Raw genomic sequence first — 23,170 nt, forward strand, 5'->3', positions numbered from 1 at the left:
TAATTAAAGTACCATTTACAGCTCTGTTTTAGAATAACAGCCGTCATTGAGTGACATGCCAGATAGCACATTCGATACCTTAAATGCATTTATCCTTATATTATGCCTATAAAGTAGGTATTATTATCACCATTTTGCAGATAAGGAAAAGCACATAGAAGTTAAATAGTAGCTATTAATTGATATAACTTACAGTAACACAGGTTTTTCCTCACTCCACAGCCTAATAGTAAAGCTGAACTGCCTTCCTTGGAAAATAACACCATTGACTTAAGTACAATCCTGTTTAACATGAACTTTCAGTCTTAATTTCCAGGACCTAATCCAGTTTCCTGATATTTACACTCAGACATGTAACCCCTCACGACTAAAATTATGTGGTTTTTTTTTCTTTTTTTACCTTGACAGGTTTAAAGATATCTATAACTTCCCCGTTAGCTTTATACATGTACTGTTTGTCATGTTTATTACTTTCAGGTGACTTGAAAGATGATAAAAATAAGACAGACAAGAAGGATCAATCCAATGTCAGAAATGATTCAAAGAAAACAGATGGTAAGAGCATAATTCCCATTATATTTTTCCATAAATTGTGCAATTTAATGCAAGCTTGTTAGATTTACACATGAAGTTGCAATTGTGTGGAATTGTTAATATAGTCTTATACCCTGAAAAAAAACATTCACTACATTTAAAGAGTACTATTATCCCTTTTTCAATAATTTACAAATTATTGTTGTATCTTTTCCCTTCCACCATACTTTCTCCATCACAAATGAGTTCTATACTCTTTCTTTTCCCACTTACCATTTTTCATTTTAAACTTTATGAAAAGTTGATTCTGGGCTTGCTGATTATAATGGAATGGAATGTAAGTCTTTGTGAATTATGCAGCGTAAATGGGAAATGTTCCATGTTTTCAGTTTTCAATTTTTTATACCTTTAATGAGTTATTATTTTGGGGAAGAACAAAAACAGAAATCTGTTCAGTGTTATCAGTATGTTGGGAGGCCCACATACTGGAGGATGTGCATAGCTGTAGAATACAGTTTAGTCAGCAAGAGTACATCTTAAAGGCAAGCTTTGGATGACAATCCCAGACCAGTTAGAATGAACCTACATTGTGATGGGCTTCATGAGCACTGCTTTTACTTTGCATAAATAGCATTCCATTCTTTATAAAATCTGAAAGTTCAAATTATATTGCCCTCCAAACTTTGGACCATCAGATTGCGAAAACTACTCTCACCTTTTATATAATCCTCCTGTTTCAGTTATAACATGGGCTTATTCCTAGTTATCCCCCCATACATATAAGTGATATTAAACTAAAAATGAAAGTTTTAGGAAGTGGTTTTTGTTAGGGTCTCAGACTCTTTGAACCATACCTCCCTGCAGACATTGTATTAGATGCTAAGCTATTCTTTGAGTGGTTTGGTTAGTCAGAGAAGAACAAATGTAGGGTAATCAGGTTGAGGAGTAAGAAGAAATTTGAATACAACTCATACATCTGTTAAAAAGAGAGAACTAACTGCCTTTAGTTTTCATCTCTAAGCCATTGTGATATGCTCTCTTTACCCATATGCATGAAATCAGTTCTTTCTTTGAAGATCATTCAAATAACTCACCCCAGGTATCTTATCACATAATATCTGGGGAACACACATGTCCAATTTTTTTACCAAATTGTTTATGCAAATGGAAACCACTTGCTTAATACATACCCTCCTTGAATAATTGTGACTAAGACATGAATTACATGGAGATAAAATAGGATTCAGAATGACAGTCTCTTAGCCAGACTCTGTTATGGGTAAGGTTTGTTCAAGTCCCAGACATCATTAGACCCAAGTTAAGGTAACACAAGCCAGAATATGTACAGTAGAGGAGAATGCTGTTAGTTATAAACCCAGCACCTGGACACCTGACCCATCCTATATCCAGTGACTGACCCGTCTGAATTCCTACAGTATAAAAGCCCAGAATAAACCAATTCCCAGATCTTTAACATGGGGTCTTGAATCTTGTTGTATGTTTGTATTGTGCTATAAATAACTGTTGTAATGTATTCATGTGAGCATTGTAGGTTAAATTTTATCACCTTCATTACGCCCTTTTATTTTACCTGTGTCTTTTTTAACTGAATTATCACCAGTATTTTAAATAATTAAACTGTTTTTTTTTTGGTGGGGTGAAGTGATGAAATAGATATTTTGTTCTATTGTACAAATAAGCATAAAGCTTGATTATTTAATGAACAGGATTCTTGATCCCATAGGGTAGTGAACAGGATGCAGTAAATAAAGAAGGGACATTTTCTGATGTCTATCCTTTTTCCCTCCATAACTCCAACCTTCCACTGATTCAAATTGAGTCTGGTGTGTCCATATACTTGTAAGTCTGGGCATGAAAAACTTTGTATTTTAATTTCATTGATGGGCTAACACGACATCAGTCATTATCATTGCTTTGGTGTCATCAGGACTTAGATCATTGGGCTTTAGTTAATTGTGTTATCTTAGCCCAAAATCCTATCAGGACTAAAGTTATTTCTTAGTGGCATGAAGTGGAAAAGAATTTGATCAGCTTCATATACCCCTTCTCCACTGCATTAAAACTCTCTACTTTAGAAAAAATTTTAAATGATATGCATATCAGTAGATATATTGATTTTTAGAAACTATCTAGTAACAAACAGATACTTTTTGAACGTTTCTTTTTAACGGATCTTATTACATCTGATGACCTGAGAGAGTCAATTTAACTATTTTTAATGCTCCTACCCTTAATCCAACCCCTGGGAACCAGCTCTAATTTTTGAAAGGGAGTATCCAAGCACAATTCGGTGCCCAGTGTGATCAAACCCACTATGTTTTGAAGTTTAATATTCTATGCATTCAGAAAGAAACTCAATGGAAACTAGACTACAGTTGGCTATTCCCAAACTCCAATGAGCTGAGGCACACACAGAAGGAAGGAACATGTGCTGAAAGGGTAAATTACATCCTGGCAAAATGAACACATTGCAGTTGTACATTATCTCTGTCAGGCTACTAAAGTACTGTTTAGTACCCTGCAGCACTAATTTTCTAACTGACTTCAAAGAATGAATGCTCTTTGAAAATACCTTGTTTCTTAGGGAGAAATGTACTAACATAAAAAGATCTAGGTTTCTGAGCCAAGATTCCCTCAGAGGCTAAGTTTTTACACTGTCATTGGGAGACTTGTGGGGTGCCACATGAATGAATTATTTTCAGTGTGTTTTTAGTCATGTTTGAAACAGCATAGCTATAATTTTTATAGTTGCCCAGAAATATGAATTTGCCCTTAACTTTACGTGACTACATTAACAGAGATATAAGAGATAGCCACTCTTTGTGTCTCTCAAATGATTCTCTATAATTAGGCCCTGCAAGGTTATTTACCAAGTCCCAGGGAGGGAGTTCAGCAGAAATTTTTCCTTTATTGAATGTTCTGGGAATTGGAATGTTAAAGATGTCAGTTCATGAAATGTAAGTCAGTTGTGAAGAGTGGAGTGGACAAAATACAATCCATGGACATCTGCTTCTGCAAAGAGGGCTACCAAGAATTAGGTTTACCCTTCCACCTGAAACAATTTTTAAAAAAAGACAACATATGTGGAAGAACATATGGTTTTTCAAGAAATGAAGACATCAAGAAATATTGGGCATCAAGAAATGAAGACAGTGCTCTCTAAGAGACAAGAAACAAATGAAATAAGCCCGATGATTGCCTCAGCTTACTGCATTGAGAGGGTTTCCAGGCAGACCTGATGGATTCCTTGTGTTGAGGAGTTGACTAAGGATCCAAGGATACCAAGGCAGCTATAATTAACGGGATAAAACACAAGAGAGGATAGAACTGAAGAGAGATAGAACTCTAGAAATCTGAAGAGTATTCATCAGAGTACTAATTGACTCTCAATGAGGAAACCACCTGAGACCAGGAAAGAACCATTCAAGAGGTTTAGAAAGAACAGTCCTGATGTTCACACTTCACACAGAGCAATAAAAGCGCCTATTCCTACTAGCCAGACTAGAATACCTCATAATTTAAAGGGAATTGGAATTTAAAGGGAATTGCGTAGAATACTCATAATTGTCTTGCCTTAGCAGGGGAATAATTAGTTGTAGGCTAAATGTTGCTTTAGGCTCACCTAACGAATCTTAAAATCAAGATATAAGAGGATCAAAGTGTTTCCAAGTAACTGCATCCCAGGATAAAGCGTGTGTGTGTGTGTGTGTGTGTGTGTGTGTGTATACACACTCCCAGCAAGCTAAAATTCACAATATCTAACATCCAATCAAAATTTACTGGACATGCAAAGAAGGAAGAAAACACTACCAATAATAAGAGGAAAATAACAACTAATTGAAATCAACCCAGAACTGAAACAGATGTTAGAATTAGCAGACAAGAGCATTCAAGTCGTTCTTACAATTCTTACAACTGTAGCCCATATGTTTTAGAGACATGAAAGATATAAAAAAGATCAAATGTCTAGAGATGAAAACTACAGTGTCTGATATGAAAAATATACTGGATGGTATTAACTAAATAATATTGTATGGGATTAATGATAAACACACTGGATATGATTAGACATTTTGGAAGAAAAGAGTAGTGAGAATTAGCAATAGAAACTATCTGAAATGAAGCACAGAAAACAAGAATAGAAATTGTAAAGAGCATCAATGAGTTGTAAGACACCTTCAAACAGCCTAATGTATGTGTAATTGGAGTCCCTAAAGTAAAGAGGAGGGAAAGGAGGAAAGAATATTTGATGAAATAATGGCTAATATTTTGCCAAATGATGAAAACTATAAGTCCATAGACTTAAGAAGCTCAATAAAACACAAGCACAAGGAATATAAAGAAAATTACACCAAAAGCATATTATAATCAAATTACTCCAAACCAGTAATGAAAAGAAAAATTTAAAAAACAGCTAGAGAAAAAGATACATACGGAGAGATGAACAAAGATAAGGATAACAGTAGATATCTCATCAGAAACAATGCAAGTGAGAAAACGGTGGAGCAACATCTTTAAAGTGCTAAGGGGAAAAATTCAACCAAGAATTTTATACCCAGCAGCAATATCTTTCAGATATTAAAAACTGAAAGAATTCATTACTGGTAGACCTACACTACAAAAAATGTTAAAGAACAGCAGAAGGATGGATATGCCAGATGGAAATATGGATCCACACAAAGAAATGAGGAGCACTAAAAATGGTAACTAGATGGATAAATATACAATATTTTTTCTTATCATTTAAATATCTTGACTATTTAAATAATTGACTATTTGAACAGAATAATAATATATTACTGAGTTTATAGCATATATAAAACTAAAATGTATGACAGCAATAGCATAAAAGTGAGAAGGGGAGAAATGTAAATATGCTATTGTAAAGTTCTACTATCATACATGAAGTGATATAATATCAATTGAAGGTATTGGATTGGCCAAAAAGTTCATTCGGGTTTTTGGCCAACCCAATAGATTGAGATAAATTAAGAGCATATACTGTAAACTCTAAAGCAATTACTAAAATAACAAGATAATGACATATAGCTAATAAGCCAAAAGAGATAAAATGGAATCATAAGAATAATTAATCCAAAAAAGGTAGAAAAAGAATAAGAAAAGAACAAAGAATAGATGAGACAAATAGGAAACAAATAGCAAGAATATAGACTTAACACTAAGCATATCAGTTATCACATTAAATGTAAATGGCCTAAACAGCCCAAATAAAAGGCAGAAATTTTTAGATTGTAAGACCCAAGTATATTCTGCCTTTATATTAAAAGACACAAAAACCCAAAAATAAAAGGATGGAAATTGGTGTGCCAAGCTAACAGTAATCAAAAGAAAGCTTGCATGATTATATTAATACCTGATAAAGTAGATTTCATAGCAAACACTATCACCAGAGAAAGGAGTTTCATTTCATGATAAAGTCTATTTATCAAGAGGATATAATAATCCTTTACATTTATGTACCAAAATGCATGAAATGAAGTGTAAAAAAATTTTAATACACAATTCTATTTGGAAGAATTAACATCCCTCTCTCAATCATCGACAGGCTAAGTATATATAAAATCAGTGAGGAAAAGAAGACTTGAATGACATTATCAACCAACTTGACTTAATTGGCCTTCCCAGAACACCCACAGTATGAGAATACATATTCTTTTCAAGTGCACATAGGACATTTATAAATATAGATTACATTTTGGGACGTAAAGCAAGTCCCAATAAATGTAAAATGATTCAAGTCATACAAAGAATGTTCACAGGTCACAATGGAATTACATTGTCATAGGATGTTCATATTGTTTTATTTTCTTTTTAATAGCTATAGAATTTATAGTGATGTTGTCTTTATCATTTTTTATATTGGTGATTTGTGTATTCTCTCTTTTTTTCCTGACCAGTCTGGCTAGAGGTTAATAAATTTTATTAATCATTGTCATTAATATTTTCCATTGTTTTTCTGTTTCTATTTCATTGATTCTGATCTGATCTGTATTATTTCCTCTCTTCTGCTTGCTTTTGGGTTTGGTTTGCCTTATTTTTCTAGTTTCTTAAAGTGGAAGTTAATATCATTGATTTGAGATATTTTTCCTTTTCTAATATAGGCCTTTAATGCTGCATATTTCCCTCTAAATACTATTTTAGTAACATGCCACAAACTCTGATTTGTTGCATTTTTATTCACATTCATCTCAAAATATTTTCTAATTTTATTTTAATTTCTACATTGATCTAAGGATCATTTAGAAATATATTCTTAGTTTCCAAATATTGGGGAATTTTCCAGAGATAGTTGAAATTTAAGTTCTTTCTAAATTGATCTATAGATTCATGCAATCTCAATTAAAATCCTAGGAGGCTTTTTGGGTAGAAATTGACATGCTGGTTTTAAAATGTATATGGAAATGCAAATCACTCAGAATAGACAAAGCAACTTGGGAAAAGAAGGAAAAAATTGGAGGACTAAACATGTAGGCCTGATTTCAAGACTTATAAAGCTATAATAATCAAGGCAGTATAGTATTGGCATTGAGATAGACAAATGGGTCAGTGGAGTGGAATAGAGGGTCTAGAAATAGATCCACATGTATATGGACTTCTTATTTTTGACATCGTCAGATGAAGGAATTCCACTTTGACAGTAAATGAAGGGTGGATTATGCTGTAGAAGACTTGTTGACACTAAAATGAATACTTGTGACCAATGTGTGGTTTTGATTGCTAGTTTACTGTGAAATATATCCTTCATGTACACTGGAATGCTCACATCTACTGGCCAGTCAGCGGTTTCTTTCTCCCAAAGGAAAACCTACTGGGGAAGTCAAATCATATCAGAAAGTTGCCTGCTAAGCTGATAATGTACGGGAAGTTAGTTGATGAATTGTGACTTCAAGGTAGAATATCCTGAAATGTCTGTCTCTACCATTGGGATGGATCTGCCAAGAAGAGTGAATAGGGACCATCTTGTGTACACTAGATACAGACAGTGCAAGAGGCGGCCCTCCATGGCACCCCTTTTATGTCTAGTCTCCTTTTGGATCTCACATTCAGTATCAGATATGTTGATATCTTGGGGTAGATTCTCATTCTTGTTCATTTTCAGTCATCCTTGATGGCATGTCTGGACCTTGATCTTGATGAAACTTCTTTGTTTTTAAGGCAACAGTCCTCAAACTTTTTCTCTCTTATTTTCTTGTCCTAACATATTATCATAAGCTTTGCATACCTCCCAAAATTATGCCCAGATCATGAACTGGTGGGTAAAATAGGCCAAAGATGGTGAACAGTTCTGGGGATACTAGCTGGTACCCTGTCCTTTTCTCTCATACCCAAGACGGTGCTACACTATAACAATAACCTTGAGTCCTTTCTAGTTTACTTTAAAAATTAAACCTGTAAGACTGTAGGGCTTAACTGTTTTTAGCAATGATTGATTTGCAACACACTTCACCATTGATTATGCCACTGATGTCAACACTACTGTCTTGAGGTAGTTTCTACAAATAGTTAATCCCGTCCTTTGGATTTTTTACTCGCTTCCTTCTCAGAGGATAACATTATTTCTTAGTTCTGGGAAGATACCTCACTGTAGCCTTCTATGTATTGACAAATGTAGGTCTATTTCTTTAATGAAGGAATTGCCTTCCACATGAGAATCTAGGATCCATATGGGTTATTTTTCATGAGTGTACAAGGACCAAACATCTGGAGCGCCCTGGGTCCCAGTTAAGATAAGCCATCATAACAACACATGTTCTGATTAATATCCCATTTCCCTTAGCCATTTGTCCATGAAAACTCTTGTGACCCATTTACTTAACATATTTATATGTATCAACACATGGAGCATCAACAGTGAGTACATGCTGTGGTTTAGCAAGAAAGAGGCATGAAATATTTGCTTTTAAAAATATTTTATGCCTTATTTTCTCAAGTAGTGTGATAACCCAAGTGTCTTAACCCTCCACTGCAATGTCCCTGTCAAAGGAAAACAACAAAAAGTTGATAAATGTATGAGAGAATTGCAGTATTGTTTTTAGATGCCTGTTATTCTTATGCATCTAGATAAGATCCCCTAATTAGATTCTAAAAGGTTTTGTTGCTTAAAATTTTTGATTTATATACTTCAGTGCCATTTTCTAATTGATTTTTGAAGCCATGCTGTAGGTTGGCCCAACAAGAGTTGTGAGTGCAGCAATACTGAAGCCCAATATAATTTTTTTGGATGGATTTTGGGGAAAACTATTAACCAATCCATTATACGTGGGTTGGAAGTGGTCAAGTGGGGTGAACTCGGAAAATCTCTTTGTTCCTTTTTGCTGTGGATGATACACTTGAGAGCATGGAGCTACAGAAGCCATTGACATCCACATGGCTCTAGCATTGATGAGTCACAGTGAATCAGAACAGTTAGCTCTTTTGGTTACGATCATCCATTTCAAACCCATGTGTTTTTAGTATAGTTTTAGGTTCAGTGAATATCCTTGTGCTTTTTAAGGAGGGTATATAATACATAGCCTCATGGTGGATTATAAAGGAACAAGGTGACATGCAACAATTATTATCTTCCTGTAGGTTTTGTGTTATTGAAATTCACATTTGTAGCATCAAACAGCAACTGAAATTGTGTGTGTGTGTATACATATATATGTATGTATGTATATTGTGTATATATATATATGTATTGTGTGTGTATCTATGTATATATACATATATATAATACAATGTAAGATTGGTGGGTTTAAAATAATTAAATTGTGTTCTACTAAAGAAAACTTCTAAAGTCAATTCATGCTTTTCACATAGCTGTTTAGATTCCAGTCTCTTACCAAATAACTACATAGTAGAAATGTCACATAAAACTATATTGTGTACTCTTTGTTAATGACGAAATTAATATTTTTAAACAACTTTTCCCTTGCAATTATTGGTGTATAAGCTTTCATTGTTTCACTCTATCTTCTAGACATTTCGTTACACTCTTAATATACCATTGTTTTTTTTTTGTTTTTTTTTTTTGCGGTACACGGGCCTCTCACTGTTGCGGCCTCTCCCGTTGCGGAGCACAGGCTCCGGATGCGCAGGCTCAGCGGCCATGGCTCACGGGCCCAGCCGCTCCGTGGCATGTGGGATCCTCCCGGACCGGGGAACGAACCCGTGTCCCCTGCATCGGCAGGCGGACTCTCATCCACTACGCCACCAGGGAAGCCCACCATTGTATTTTTAAAGGAACCTGGTTTGACAGAGAGGATTACAATTTTTGAACTACTGGGGAAATGTGATTTGTCTTTTTTTCTTAATACTGATGTTCAGGATTAAAATTAACTTTTTAGTATTCATGAAATAAATATTTATCTGTTCTCCCCCTAGAAAAATTGTATTTTGTCAGATTCTTTGCAAGTGATCAGAGAAACACAAGTAACAATACATTTGTCAAAAGAAACTCTATTAACATTATAAAAAAATTCTTTAAAATAACAGCCGCCTTTGAAATATGTGCCAAAACCAGGAGCCAGAGATGTCTCCATTGTTAACGCCATTTTTTTTTCTAGTCGCCCACAAGCTAGGAGAGCTGTTAAAAATGCAATGTCAAGCAAGTATTGAAGCATCTTCTTTGTGTTTATTCTTAGCCTTTTCCACCAAAGGACAGCCTCATCTCCACGTGATGATATCTGTATTTGATAAGTATTAGCCCTCTACAATATATGCCATTTTTATTCTATACCCTGGAGCTGCAGTGAAAACATGAGAATAAATGTTTGTTTTTTTCTTTCATTCATTTTGAATCTTTTATTGTTTTTCCTGAACTAATAAAATAGAGAAGAACACGAAGAGCAGTCAGAATGTTTCAGACCTAAAATCCCAGCCTCACTTAACTTTCTCAGAAGGACTTCCTTAATCTCTGGTTTCTTGTTAGCCTCAAAAATAGCAGATTCAGGGCTTCCCTGGTGGCGCAGTGGTTGAGAGTCCACCTGCCGATGCAGGGGACACGGGTTCGTGCCCCAGTCTGGGAAGATCCCACATGCCGCGGAGTGGCTGGGCCCGTGAGCCATGGCTGCTGAGCCTGCGCGTCTGGAGCCTGTGCTCCACAACGGGAGAGGCCACAACAGTGAGAGGCCCAAGTACCGCAAAAAAAAAAAAAAGTACTAGGTTCTTAATACAGAGAGGAATGGCAGTAAAATACCTTTGGACAATGTAGGACAGAAGAACGGAAACATTCACGTATTTTAAGTTTGGAAAGAAAAGCCATGCTACATAAAGGAAGAGAGGAGCCAGCAAAGTTAAAGAATAAAAGTTAAGAGGATCATTATTCTCAGTGATAGCACAGATTCCAAGGATCAAAAGAAAAGATGAAGAAAAATCACAAAGGTTGAACCTAAGAACTACTACCCTTTGTACAGTACTTATTCTTTATATTTGGATCCAATGGGCAAATTTTAGGAAATGATGGCATAGGCAAGGTTTCAGGAAGTTATATTCCTACAAATTTATCTATCATCTATTTATTCTGTCCATCCATCATCCATCCATTCATCCATCCAACAATCCACCCATCTTAGCAGGGCTATAGCGTTGGTATTATATGCAGTGAAATTAATATAGAATAATCCTAATATAATCATATCCTCTGTCATTTGGGGCAAGGAGAAAGCATGGATGCATATGTTGTGGTATTTGGTGGTAACCATTTAAAATACCTGTCTTGCACTTATGACCTAGAAGAGTGAAAAAAATGCCTGGGTAAATCTTAACAGCTATCTCTCAGATAATGTTTGTTTTTTTGTTTTTAGTATTTCCTCATTATTAAGAAACAAAACCAAACCAAGACCTGCTTATAAGCCCCACAGAAATCCTACTACTCAACATTTAAAATTGGGTTTGGTTTTACCACACTTATTCTTCCCTGGGTTTTGTTTTTTTCCTATTTAGCCTTTTACAACTCTTTCTGTTGCTTACAGTATCACTTTGTTGTTTTCGTCGAAAGTTGACTCCATAGAGAGGCAGCTCTGGAAGGGTTTCTGGGACTTGAAAATCTGATTTAAATCCCAGCTCTGTGCTCAGCCAAGTCAGCTTACTTTTGAGCTTGGGTGATAGTTGAATCAGGCTGTAAAAATATCAAACCCAAGAAAATGAAAAATAAAAGTGTTTACAGATGTTTTTAAAACCCAGTGCCAGATTCTATGAGGCCTGCCTCACAGATGGTCAACTTGTGATCTAGTAATAAACATTATGATTGCTAAACACATTTTTAGAGTCAAATCAAACTCGAACTTTAAGCCTCTTTTTAAAACAACTATCTTTAAACCAAATGGTTTTCTGTAGCATCTCCACTTACCTTCAGGAATAGCCTGGGAAGGGAGGAGTAAGGCCACATTGTTGTAAGTCTCCATCTCCTATTTTCTAAATTAAGTTGCTGAAACATTCTTTGCTATTCATTCCCTTAGAATAAATACATTTCTGTGAATTCATACACCACACACTTCAGGCTTCAGAGCCCCCATGGCTACCCCTCTATGAGATGTGAGAAGTCTTTCTTCCAGGGGCGGGTGAGGAAGTAGCACTTATTTAGATATTTTCTTGAATTTTCTCAAGTTGGGTGAAGATATTTTCTATTTCAGTTCATCAGTCACTCTTAAAAAGATGAGGGAGTTTAACCACTTTTTGTGGCCAAGCCAACAATCAGTGGAATTCAAAGCAGCTGTAACAAAAATAGTCGTGTAAATCGGATCAATACAGAGTGACTTCTCACATTTTGTTTTTAGATCCTCATTTTTATATACTTCGTAGTCTTACCCAATTTTTGTTTTAAATGCTTATGCAATTTTGGTTTACATTGAAAACATATACACGAAACCAAAACACAACAGAGCAAGTCTATGCCATTTGAAGTTTAGGAGAGGAAGTGTGGAGTGAGGAGATTTACAAACCATGTCAAAGCCACCTGGATGGCAGGTGCTCTTTTCTCTGGGAGCTTAGTCCCACAAAGAGCCATGCACAGTGGGGCTATTTCTTCATAAGGAGTATACATTTTTGACATATCATAATTTGCTGTTGAATAAATTGTAAAATCAATGTAATTATGATTTCCTTTTTACGTCACACTATGAAAGTCAGGATTAGAAAAAGGTTGGAGAGAGACTTCCTATTCATCATTACACCTTTATCTGTCCCATCCACTTCACGCTTATTCAGTTCACTTCCTTTCAATGAAAAACTAATGATTTGTTGAGCATATGCTGTGTGTCAGGTATTGTACTACATTCAAGAGGAGTTATCAAGATAAATAAGATATTTCCCCTGCCCTCAAGGAGTCTACGGTCTGAGGTAGAATATCTTCCTGCAGATAGATATGATACTAGTCACCATAGGGGTGAGTGCCCTAAGAGGAAGTTTTTTAGAGAAAGCACGTGTTTGGGAAGGGTGGGAACAGTCGCTCAGGTCACAGACCCAGCTGCAGAGTATCTGCCTCTTGTTCTTTTATGTTGGTCGTATTTAATGACAGTGAACACAGGCACAGCTTAAACATACAGGCCGCCTTTATTTACCCCTTTTCGCCACTCCTTGACCAACTCCTTTCCTCTGTCGCTTGACCAGAAGGCCGAGGAGGGGGGCGTAGAGTTCCATAGCCGGCCACTCCACCATTTCACCCATAAGCAATGACTAGCAAGGGAGGAAGATCTCCTCTCAGGGGCCTTTGGGTTCCATTCACACACCCTGGATGTACCTCTTCCATCTCTGGGACACAACAGTCTGGACAACGGGCCTCTGCTAACCCAGGCTATATGACACAGGAGGTGCATCACTTTCCTTCTTGGCAAATTGGAGCTCATTGGGTGTAACAGTGGTCCTTGTCAGCCATCTCCAGCTATCCCTCCTCACTTCCTTCTGACCAATCTATCATTTAGTAAAAGATTAACCTTATATCATCATAACAATATATTGGGTTTTATATGTGAGGGCCTGGGGACATCTCTTAAGGTGATTAATACTATAATGACCATCTAAAAGGAGTCTCATTACCTATGACCGCAAATTGATAATGACAGGGCCAGAGCACTAAGGGGCCCTGTCTTGCAATTCCCTTGTGGCCCAAACTACATAGAGACAATCAGAAACAATGGAAAATTTCTAATCCATGATTTCAGCTTTTGTTTCACCTCTTTCCCTCCCTGGCAAGTTCCAGTGAGGCAACTGGCAACTTCCCTCACCGATCCTACCAGAATCAGAGTAAAGTGATTGGCCAGAAGTTTTTCTTTTTTCTGTTATTTCTCCCAAATGGGTGAAAGTGCTAATGGAGAGTAAACACTCACAAGACCAGAATGAAAAAAGAGGAACCGCAGGAGGTCTGGGTCAGTGGCCCCTGAAAATTTGAGAATTGACCGTAATTACAATAGATCGGAAAGGGCTCTCCTGTCTCCCAACTGGTTTGTACCTAATTTCGACCAAGTCTTACTTAGGAGAGTGTTAGTCTTTAAAGTTGAATGGAAAATTTCCTTGTCCTCTAATGACTCCTAACATTTCTGGAGATGATGATGTTATTCTTTTTAAAGTCTCCTGTCCCTCTGGAACCTTGCGTAGGAGGGAATCCTCTCTCACTCTGAGGCATGCTGACTTGGAGAGCACACAGCACTTAGGGGAAGCAACCATAATCATAATAATTTATGTTTGTTTGCTTTTTTAAAATCCTGTCCAAGTCTGTTGAGGTTACATGTTATCGAATAAGCCAGGTGAAAAGAAAATCCAAGGTTGTTTATTTCCATTCATTAGTCCTGTTTCAATCCTGGTCTTCTTCCACCACCTCACTCCAGGCCCCGTAGAGACTTCAGGTGATTTATCCATTTGCACAGTGATTTCAGCTGGGGTGCATCTTGCTTTGAATCTTTTGGGGAAGCATTTGTTAAGCATATGCTGTGTGTCAGGCATTGCACTACATGCAAAAAGAGTTATAAAGATATTTTCCCTGCCTTCAAGGAGTCTATAGTCTGGGGCAGAACATCTTCCTGCAGATAGCTATGAATCCTGATAGAGGAACATTGCTTTGGTATGGAAATGATTGGGATTAGATGAATCCAATCCCACTAACTCCTGAGGCAAATTGACCAGATCAGATCTGGCAGTCACTGTCATTCTGATTGCAAAATAAGGCGTCTTAAAACCCATACTGCATGAACCAAATATTTGATGCTTTAGTTTAAAGCAACTATTAAGGCTTCCAATGTAACCAGTGTTTAAAATTCTCCACTGAGATTTCCCCTTTATGAATAGAAGGATTGTGTTACAAAGGAGACAGCAGTGACTAGCATTGAAATGTGTAATTGATCCCTCTTTTTTTTGTCCCTCAGATTTTCTTCTCAGACCTGGAGGGTTGAGAAGGGGGGGAAAGGCAGCATTGACACTTTTCTTTTTCTTTTTTTCAGATTCAGAAGAGTAAAACACACCTCATAGACAATAAGAGAGGCTGCCAATGTCTTGCATCATTTTAGCTGAGCTTCTTCATTCTCTTCTCCTTCCACAAAGACCTGTATCTGGGGAAGGTGTACAACTTTCAGAAACAAGCCCCACCCCTGCACTTGGCCTTCTCTCATGCCATCTCCTCCCAGGAGATGACTTTCTGGGAGCTGGTTTGAGGTCTTAGAACTCTGGGGGAATCCCCCCAGCCCAAGCAAACAACACAACTTCCGATTTTTGCACAAACAGAAACAACACATGAAGGGACTTCCTCAAAATCCTTTGCTAATGCCCTGGCTTTCAAGGCACCTGTCTGGCCTGATGGGAACGGACATCCTGGAAACGCCGAGAGAGGCCTGAGAAAGCCACACAGACAGGAATTGCCACTGTATTTCTTTATGTGTTGTTATTTTTGCACTGGTTGCTGATGGTGGATGCAGCCAAGCTGGCCTTCATCGCAGCTAAGATGATGATTTCAGTCTCTGGTTGTTCCTTTCCTGAGTCAGGAATGTTCTTTCTCTCCAGCTTTCTTTCAGACTTAGAAATTGTTCCCATGCTTTTCTTTCCATTTATATAATATGAAATACTTTCTGTTTTATAAAAAAGGAGATTTTCCTCTTCTTTATTTGATGCTTAATTTACCTGTGCATTCGTTAATACAAACCTGAATGTTTCAGCTCGTGACCATATTGTTCAGGTGGGAAACCCAGTGTTTTCACTGAGTAGCATCCATGACTAAGTGGTTACTGAAATTTTTACCACTGGCTGGTCCTCTTCTTTTGAATATTTATGGTTTGACCTACTTGTTCTTCTTTCTATTCAGGGAAGTGCTAAGGGAATTAGTATCAGGGAGATATGTCCAATAATTTTTTTTTCATTTTAATGAGCCTTTAGAAATGCCAGATAGGAGATGATTAATAGCACGAATCAAAAATAAGTATAGTGGATGTCACAGGGAAAGAGACGAAAAATACAGCCCCCTGAAACCAAATCAAGAATGGGATCCAGTGGAGTGCAAGTCAAGGAATTTTGTGGATCTAAGTGCTGTGATTTGAATGAAACTGATTCTTAAAATGGAATTGTGGTTCACAGAGGAATCTTTGAGCCCTTCCTAAGGGTAAATCACATGAATAGGCTGGTGGCGGAAGAGGAATACAAATAGGAAGAGAGAGAGAGCTGGACCGTAGGCTTAACTCTATTCCTCGTTGCAGATTTAATTTCCACATGGAAAACACAAAAGCAAACATTTAAAAATTCCTCTCAGTACTAAGGCAAAATGTTGGTATTTCTTCAGACAGAAAGGAGACTGTGTATGTCGTCTACCAGGCCTTTTGTCTCACTGAAATATTCCCCAACAGAAAGATCTGGAGAACTCTGTGGTGTGGAGTGCACAGTCGTGTACTGATATTCGAGCAGGGTTCTTAGATCAGATTTCCATTTTGCTTGGTAATAACAGATTTTTCTGTTGCTCCTCCTGTTTTCCTAGCAGTGACCACAGTAAGTCATGTGGTCACAAATTCAAAACAGGAGCTCAGCAGGTCAAGTAAATGAGTACAGCAAGCTATAATATCAGAATGATTGCGATAAATAGCAATTCATCGTGGGCCTGGGTATCAGAGAGCCAGTGAGGAGCAGTAGGGGGGAAGTGGGGACGGCATGCACTGCCCCAAGGGGGCAGTGGCTGGCAGCTACGGGATCAGTGCTATGTGGGAATGAGGGTCCTAGATACCTAAGATTTTGTATAAACCCCCTCCAAATTTTTTAATATTGGCAACTAATTCAGAAACTTACAAACACAGTGCTGGCCAAAGAAAACATCCCTATGAACTAACTGCATTCAATGCATGGGACATCGATTTGCAAACTATGCTCTTTGAGGTGGTTTTAAATAGAAGTGAAATACAACCAGTGCATGTCAGTTCTTGACCTTGGAACCTGAACTTTTGACCTCACTTCAATTCTGTATTTTTCTATGTAGAGCTTTGCAACCAATCAAACTAGAAAGGTGCAGCTTCCCTTTTATACTCAATCAAGATTAAACAATATTTGAAAAAGAAATAGGAATATAGCCATTTTTTCTAGCACCAATAAAGATGGAAATGTTTTACATTTGCTTTAAGTCATTAATTTAGCTGGAAAAAGGTGGGAAGAGAATTTTATTCAGGATAGCACCCTGCTTGGAACTCTCAGCGTGGAAAAACAAAAGCATCATGTAACTCTTATTTTTAAACCCTTAGAAAGTGTTTTGAAGGGACATTGAGTAAAAAAGCAAAATTATCTCTTTTTTTAAATAAAAAACAATGTATTACTGTGCTATAAATTGATACTGGAGCTGGTAAGACAACAGTATTGACTGGAAGAACAGTATTTCCAGAGCTCTAGCTCACTTGCTGTGGTCTTTCCATTCTCTTGAAACAGCTTCCTCCAAGTTGAGCAGTGAAGTGGAAGACACATTCTTCCATTGCACAGATTGTGACACCTTACTCTGTGTTCCATTGTCACTTAAAAAGCAAAGGCTTACACACCTGAGTTAAGAATTAACTGGTATGTGGGGAAAGTGCTAGGGATATTCCCACCATTGACAAACCACCAGTTCTACATGTCCCTGAGTAGAAAGTGACAAATGGAGTTAGCCCTTGAGTTTGGGCTCCCATGTCACCAACTAGCTCTACAGCCAAGTTTTGTTGATGCAGTTTGTTTTGCTGCCATAATGACCAAACCATAGGCGGGTCTTTGTTCCAGCTTTTATTCACGCCCACCTTTCTTAGGTTATGAGCCCTAGTTGTTTATGGCAGCAGGTAAGAGACTCATTTCTAACCCATTAAATTCAAATGGATTTTCTTCCTATGTGCATTTCATTCCTGGAGCTTTTAAAAAGCATTGAAGACATCTGACAGGATCCCATTTAGGACCTGATATACTTAATAAAATGATGTCTAGACATCTGAGAGCCAAAGAACAATCTAGTGCATCTGTTCATTTCATTTGCAGAATTAAAGCCATTATATTATATTTTCCACCTGAAGTGATGCCTCTAGTAAATACGAAAAATAGAAAGTAAAGAGCATTATTATCACAAGATGTGAGACAGCAAATAAAAAGATGGAGACCAATTTTGTAATCCATATTTTAGGAGTAAGGTTGCTGGTCTTTTAATGTCACTTCTGTCATGGATCAATTTTCTTTAGATAGATAGGAAGAATATGTAATATGTTTTCTTCTATTCTTAACCTTTCAGCAGAGACTTACATGGTAGAAATGACTTCATAACATTCCCCATGGAATAAGGAGGAAAACAAAAGAAAAAAGGCACAAAATCTTTTTCTCATAATGAGATAGAGAAGATTCTGAGATTAAAACCTATGTATGTAGCATTATGTCCCCCATAAAGGGGATTTTAGGAAATAAACTTCATTCTTATTGCAAGATTCCCACACATCCCAAAAGGATTTGCACCACTGGCCCACCACAGTGCCTGGCATATAGTCAGCGTTCAGGAAACACATGCAGAACCGTCCAGCTGAATTCCACTAGCCACCTGTGAGTGCCAAGTTCAAGTTTACCTGAAAACGCACTCAACGTCTTCTGTATGTCAAGTGTATTGCTAAAGGCTTATCTTCTAAGTATGTGCAGACATACCCTAGTGACACAGATAGCTTATTATAAGGGACAGGAAATTGCAAGTAGTATGGGGGAAATTAGCAGTGCCAAGTTTATGAAAATAAAACTTCTCTATGGTTTTTGGGTTTAAGAAAAACAAACAAATGAAAAAACAGAAACAGAAACAAACCAAAACAGATTTATATGAAAATTCACTTCCAAAAGGAATGATGACACAATTACCAGTGGATTGATTTATAATCCAAGTTGTAACATTTAAAATCCAAAATAGACTTTCTTGAAGCGAGTAAAAGCATCTATATGTACAGCATGGGGAATCAGTGCTCTGCCAATATTATGGTCGGTATAGTACTGAACCACAGCAAAGTTGGATGTTAAAGAAATAACGTGGCAATAATGATGTTATATTGGCTCTTCTTTGTAAATAAGTGGAAAGTAATATTTGTAATTCATTGATAGTGATCCATGATTAAAGGCCTCATTATCATTTAGAAAATGAACTTGAAAAACTTGTAATGAACAGCACAATATTTGTATAAAATATCCCTCTGAGAACCAAGAGACACATTATCTGCCAAGACCAGATGTCAGTTGTTAAGGTTTCCTCTCATCAAACACACTGGTGGGCACAGAGATGATGGCAGAATTAGAATGGTAACAGAGCCTGTAGGACATTAGACAGGGTTCATCTGATAAGTGAATTTGGGTCCAGGGAAGTTTAGAAAATGGGAAGAAGTCCTCTGGATGTTTTCATTGGACATTTGCAAAAGCCTGGATGCTCCTCCAGGAAATCTGCAATAAACAACGATTGTTTCATCAAAAGAATATCTTGTTTTTACATTGAACAAGAGTGGGGTGCAGTGGGAGACCTGGACTGAAAGGTTCATGAAAGTCAATTTCAACATTATTAAGTCCTGATTATTTTAACTAATGCCCCTCCATCTCATCCATTTTTTTCTTTAAAATATTGGCAGACATATTTGAAATGAATTGACATTTATTCTGGCTTCTGTTCTCAAGCAGAAATGGTCTGACACTGACAATGGCTGGCTTCACTAAATGAACTTGAAGCCAGCCTAGATAGCCATCCACTGAACCAAGGGTGGTGTGTGGGCCCTTCACCTCACTCAGGGCACACTTAGCCTCCATTGGGGAGATCTCACCATTTCTGGGGCTTAATGCTTGCTGTAGTAGGCCAGTCATTGCCATCTTGGAGGCTGTCAGCTTTGGTCAGCTTTAGTCATGTTTGCTGAACCTCACCCATGTATCTTCATGGAAGCTGGCTTTTGGACAACAGAAGCATTTCTCTGTCAGGTTACAGTGCAGGAGAACTCATTTAAAATAAAGCCCATTAAAACCCAATGGCTATGGAATGGCTTTTCAATAGATTGCCCTGGAGGCATACCCTTGTACAGTTTTTGCTTCTCTGTGGTGATCTGTCTTGGGGTAGGTATTTGTGTACTAGTGTCCTTGTCTTTGAGTGGATATATGTGTGATGGTACAGAATATAGTCGCACACCAATAAGCATAGATTTATAGTAAAAATCTACAGCCATAGGTATTGTCCAGTAACTGATTCTAGAGATAGAACTGTATAAATTTTCCTTTTTTCTTGCTTTGATGATATTTTTATAAAATTTTATATGCTGTAAAAAATTTTTTAAAATATTTGCTATTTTCATTTGTAGAGCTCGGTTAGGTTTTTATCAACTCTGGTGCCCGCTGTACAACCAGATTCCTCCCTCCACCTAATCAAAGCATTCTCTCGCTTTTTCATACTTTTTCTCTCTCCTTATTTTCTTCGCTCATTTTTATACCTTTTGCAGATTCCTTCTTTTGCCTCTGTCCAGGCAAGCCATTCTGCTTGCAGCATCTTTTTAGCACATGGAAACACAAAATAATGGAAAAAACAAAATTATCTTGTTCCAGTGTGATCCACATGAGGAAAGGTTGTGGGCCAGGGATGGGGTATGAGTAGATGGGGAGGAGGGAATAGTTTGGGGAAAGGAAGCAGGAAAAAGGAAATCCTCATGGGATATCCATTACCCAAAGTAAGGTGACTCACTTTGAGCCTAACATAATGCTCTTATTATCTCTTCTCAGTCTACGGCACAATTTTTGTACAGGGTTTTTCTCCTTAGGATGTTAAGCCCTCACCGTGGGCCTCTAGACCTTTCCTTACTAGGGCACTGGCCACCAACTCAGCTCATCTCCTCAGCCTGAGATATTGCTGCTGTTCAGCTGGATTTCGGGGAGATGTCTGGATTAAAATCAAGAATGTTTAACAAGACTCAAAAGAGGGAGGCAAGCAGAATCAAAACCCCGAACCTCAATCCAAATCATGCCGAATAAATAGTTCTTTTCAGGAGTAAGGAAGGTATTTCTAGATATGTTCTGAGAAAGCTCTTCCAAAAGGGAAGATGATAAAAGGGACTTTGTATTTTATGGCAGTGATAGAATGTACTTCCATGATGTGAAATATGTTTTTAGCAGATAAAATGCAGGTTGCAATTTGCAGGAGAATGACCATCCATTTTAAGAAAAGCATCTTGTTCCCTGTGATGCTGGTTTGTACTAAAAGAAACTATTCAAATGCCATAGCCTCACATCTCTAAATGCAAAAATAAATCATAGGGATTCATGTAAAACAGAATATGCTAAACTGGTCTCAATAAATTATGTGTTTATTGTAAATCTTTATTGCACAGATGAGGCAGACAGTCCCTCAATGTATAATTTTCCCCCAGCATCTAGTAATGAATAAGTACTTGTATGTTCTTCTGATTACCAAATAAAAACAATGAGTTAACCTCTTTATTGAAATTTGAAAAATGAAAAGCCTGTTTTTCTTTACTTTAATGTTTTTCATTGTTGTCAATGTTCTGTCCCAGATAGGAGGCTGTCCAGACTCACTCAACCATGTGTCTCTTTTGTATTCTTCCAAATGCCAAGCAATATCCAGGTACCAAGTGCTTTTGCCTGCACACTGAAGATATAAACAGTGTATTGCGTCTCATATAATCTTTTTTGAGGGATGAGTGGATGGGCTATCAGAAGCTCCTTGGAGGCATAAGAAATGTCAGTGTTCCAGGAATTAGGCTGGCTTCCACATGTTCAGTTTTCTTCTGGGTACCACGATACGGTTTTATATTCCTAGGATGCTAGTTTTTGAATTCCAAACATTTTTTCCTTTTCCTTCTCCCTCAGGTAGAAAGGGCTACCTGGCAATATTTTCTCCTTATCTGGACCACTTCTGTATGTTGTTCCTCTGCAGTAACTCCACTGGGTTATTACTGACTGTAGAGGCTGGGATGTTCCTCCCAAGCGGCCATGCATTGAAACACTTTTTTTTCAATTCCTTTTTTTTTCCTGAGAGCCAAAAACAGAACTTATTTTGAAAGATATAAAGAAGTATAATAAAATTAAAATCACTTGTAATACCCCATTCAGTGTCAGTTCTTTACTTCCCAATGGTCTTTTGCTATGTGTTTTTACACAGTTGAGGCCATACAGTACAATATATTTAATTTTGTATTATGGTTTGTTCTCATAACATTGGATTGTAAACATTACCCATTTAAAAAAACTCTTTACTAATATAATTTCAATTGCAACATAATTTTTCATTTTGTGGCTCTAGTGAAGTTTACTTAACTACCTGCCTGCTGTTGGACAATTAAGTTATATGCTTTTATTTTCTGAAGTTGTAAATAACAGCAGCGGGGCTCTTTGTACATAAGGCTTTGTCGCATTTCTGAATATCTCCATTGGAAGAATTCTTAGAATACTGGGTCAAAGGTCGTGGACCTTTTTTCAGACTCCCCATTCATATACCCAATCCCAAGGCATATTCAGATATTAAAACGGCCATATTTAAATAGCATATAACTTTGCATGTCTGAATAGCTCTTATGTTTTTGATCATTGTTCTTTGTGATGAATAGAGATCAGGTCACACAAAAGAAAGCATGGTATTCATGTATTGTGGAGGAGAAATGTTATCAAACATTCTGCCTATGCTGCTCTAGCTTATACACTGTTGGAAAACAACTCTTAGGAAAGTACAGGAGGTGGGCTTGAAGCCCTCCAAACTTTCAGAGATTCCACAGCCCTAAGCAGAACGTGGACTTCTCTTGATGCCCTTTTGTCAAGGCTGCAAAGGGGCAAAGATAACGATTCATTTAGCTCGTTGGTCTCTGCCACCCCCTAAATGGAACACAGAGAAAATGTTGGTGGATGTGCTCAGCAACGGTTATCAAATGTTGTGGGTATCTAAAGGCAGACACTGCAATAGGCTAAAAGAAAGAGTGAAAATGCACAGTAGACTGACAGACACTTTTCCTACTTTAGTCCTTCAGCACCCACTTCTGCCTTGGGACCTGCTTGTGTTGTAACAACATTGCTATTGTTGGACCGTTACTAAGGATGACGCTAGGTCTCAAGGGCTTTTAAATCACCTTTTCCGGCAGGCTTGGGCCTGGCCGTGCTAATCTTACGTTGCAGAGGGAAATTACTTGAGGTCAAGTTG

At 37.4% G+C, this 23,170-nt stretch overlaps 1 protein-coding gene across 3 annotated transcripts in view; it reads left to right on the top strand.

Annotated features, from left to right (window-relative positions):
* Positions 1–23,170, top strand: part of PDE1C (phosphodiesterase 1C) — a 279,453-nt gene that overhangs the window by 230,506 nt on the left and 25,777 nt on the right. For 2 of the 3 annotated variants that reach the window (XM_089917542.1, XM_089917543.1), the window contains exon 16: positions 478–555. In XM_089917542.1, coding sequence (XP_089773668.1) covers positions 478–555 — 78 coding nt within the window. Of the gene's footprint in view, positions 1–477; positions 556–14,990; positions 15,645–23,170 lie in introns of those variants that run through there. The other variant, XM_022583887.2, reaches the window with a different exon arrangement.

Source organism: Delphinapterus leucas, chromosome 9 (assembly GCF_059928025.1).
Source record: "Delphinapterus leucas isolate spDelLeu-1000000601 "Yukka" chromosome 9, BTC_Dleu_Yukka2, whole genome shotgun sequence".
Lineage (NCBI taxonomy): Eukaryota > Metazoa > Chordata > Mammalia > Artiodactyla > Monodontidae > Delphinapterus > Delphinapterus leucas.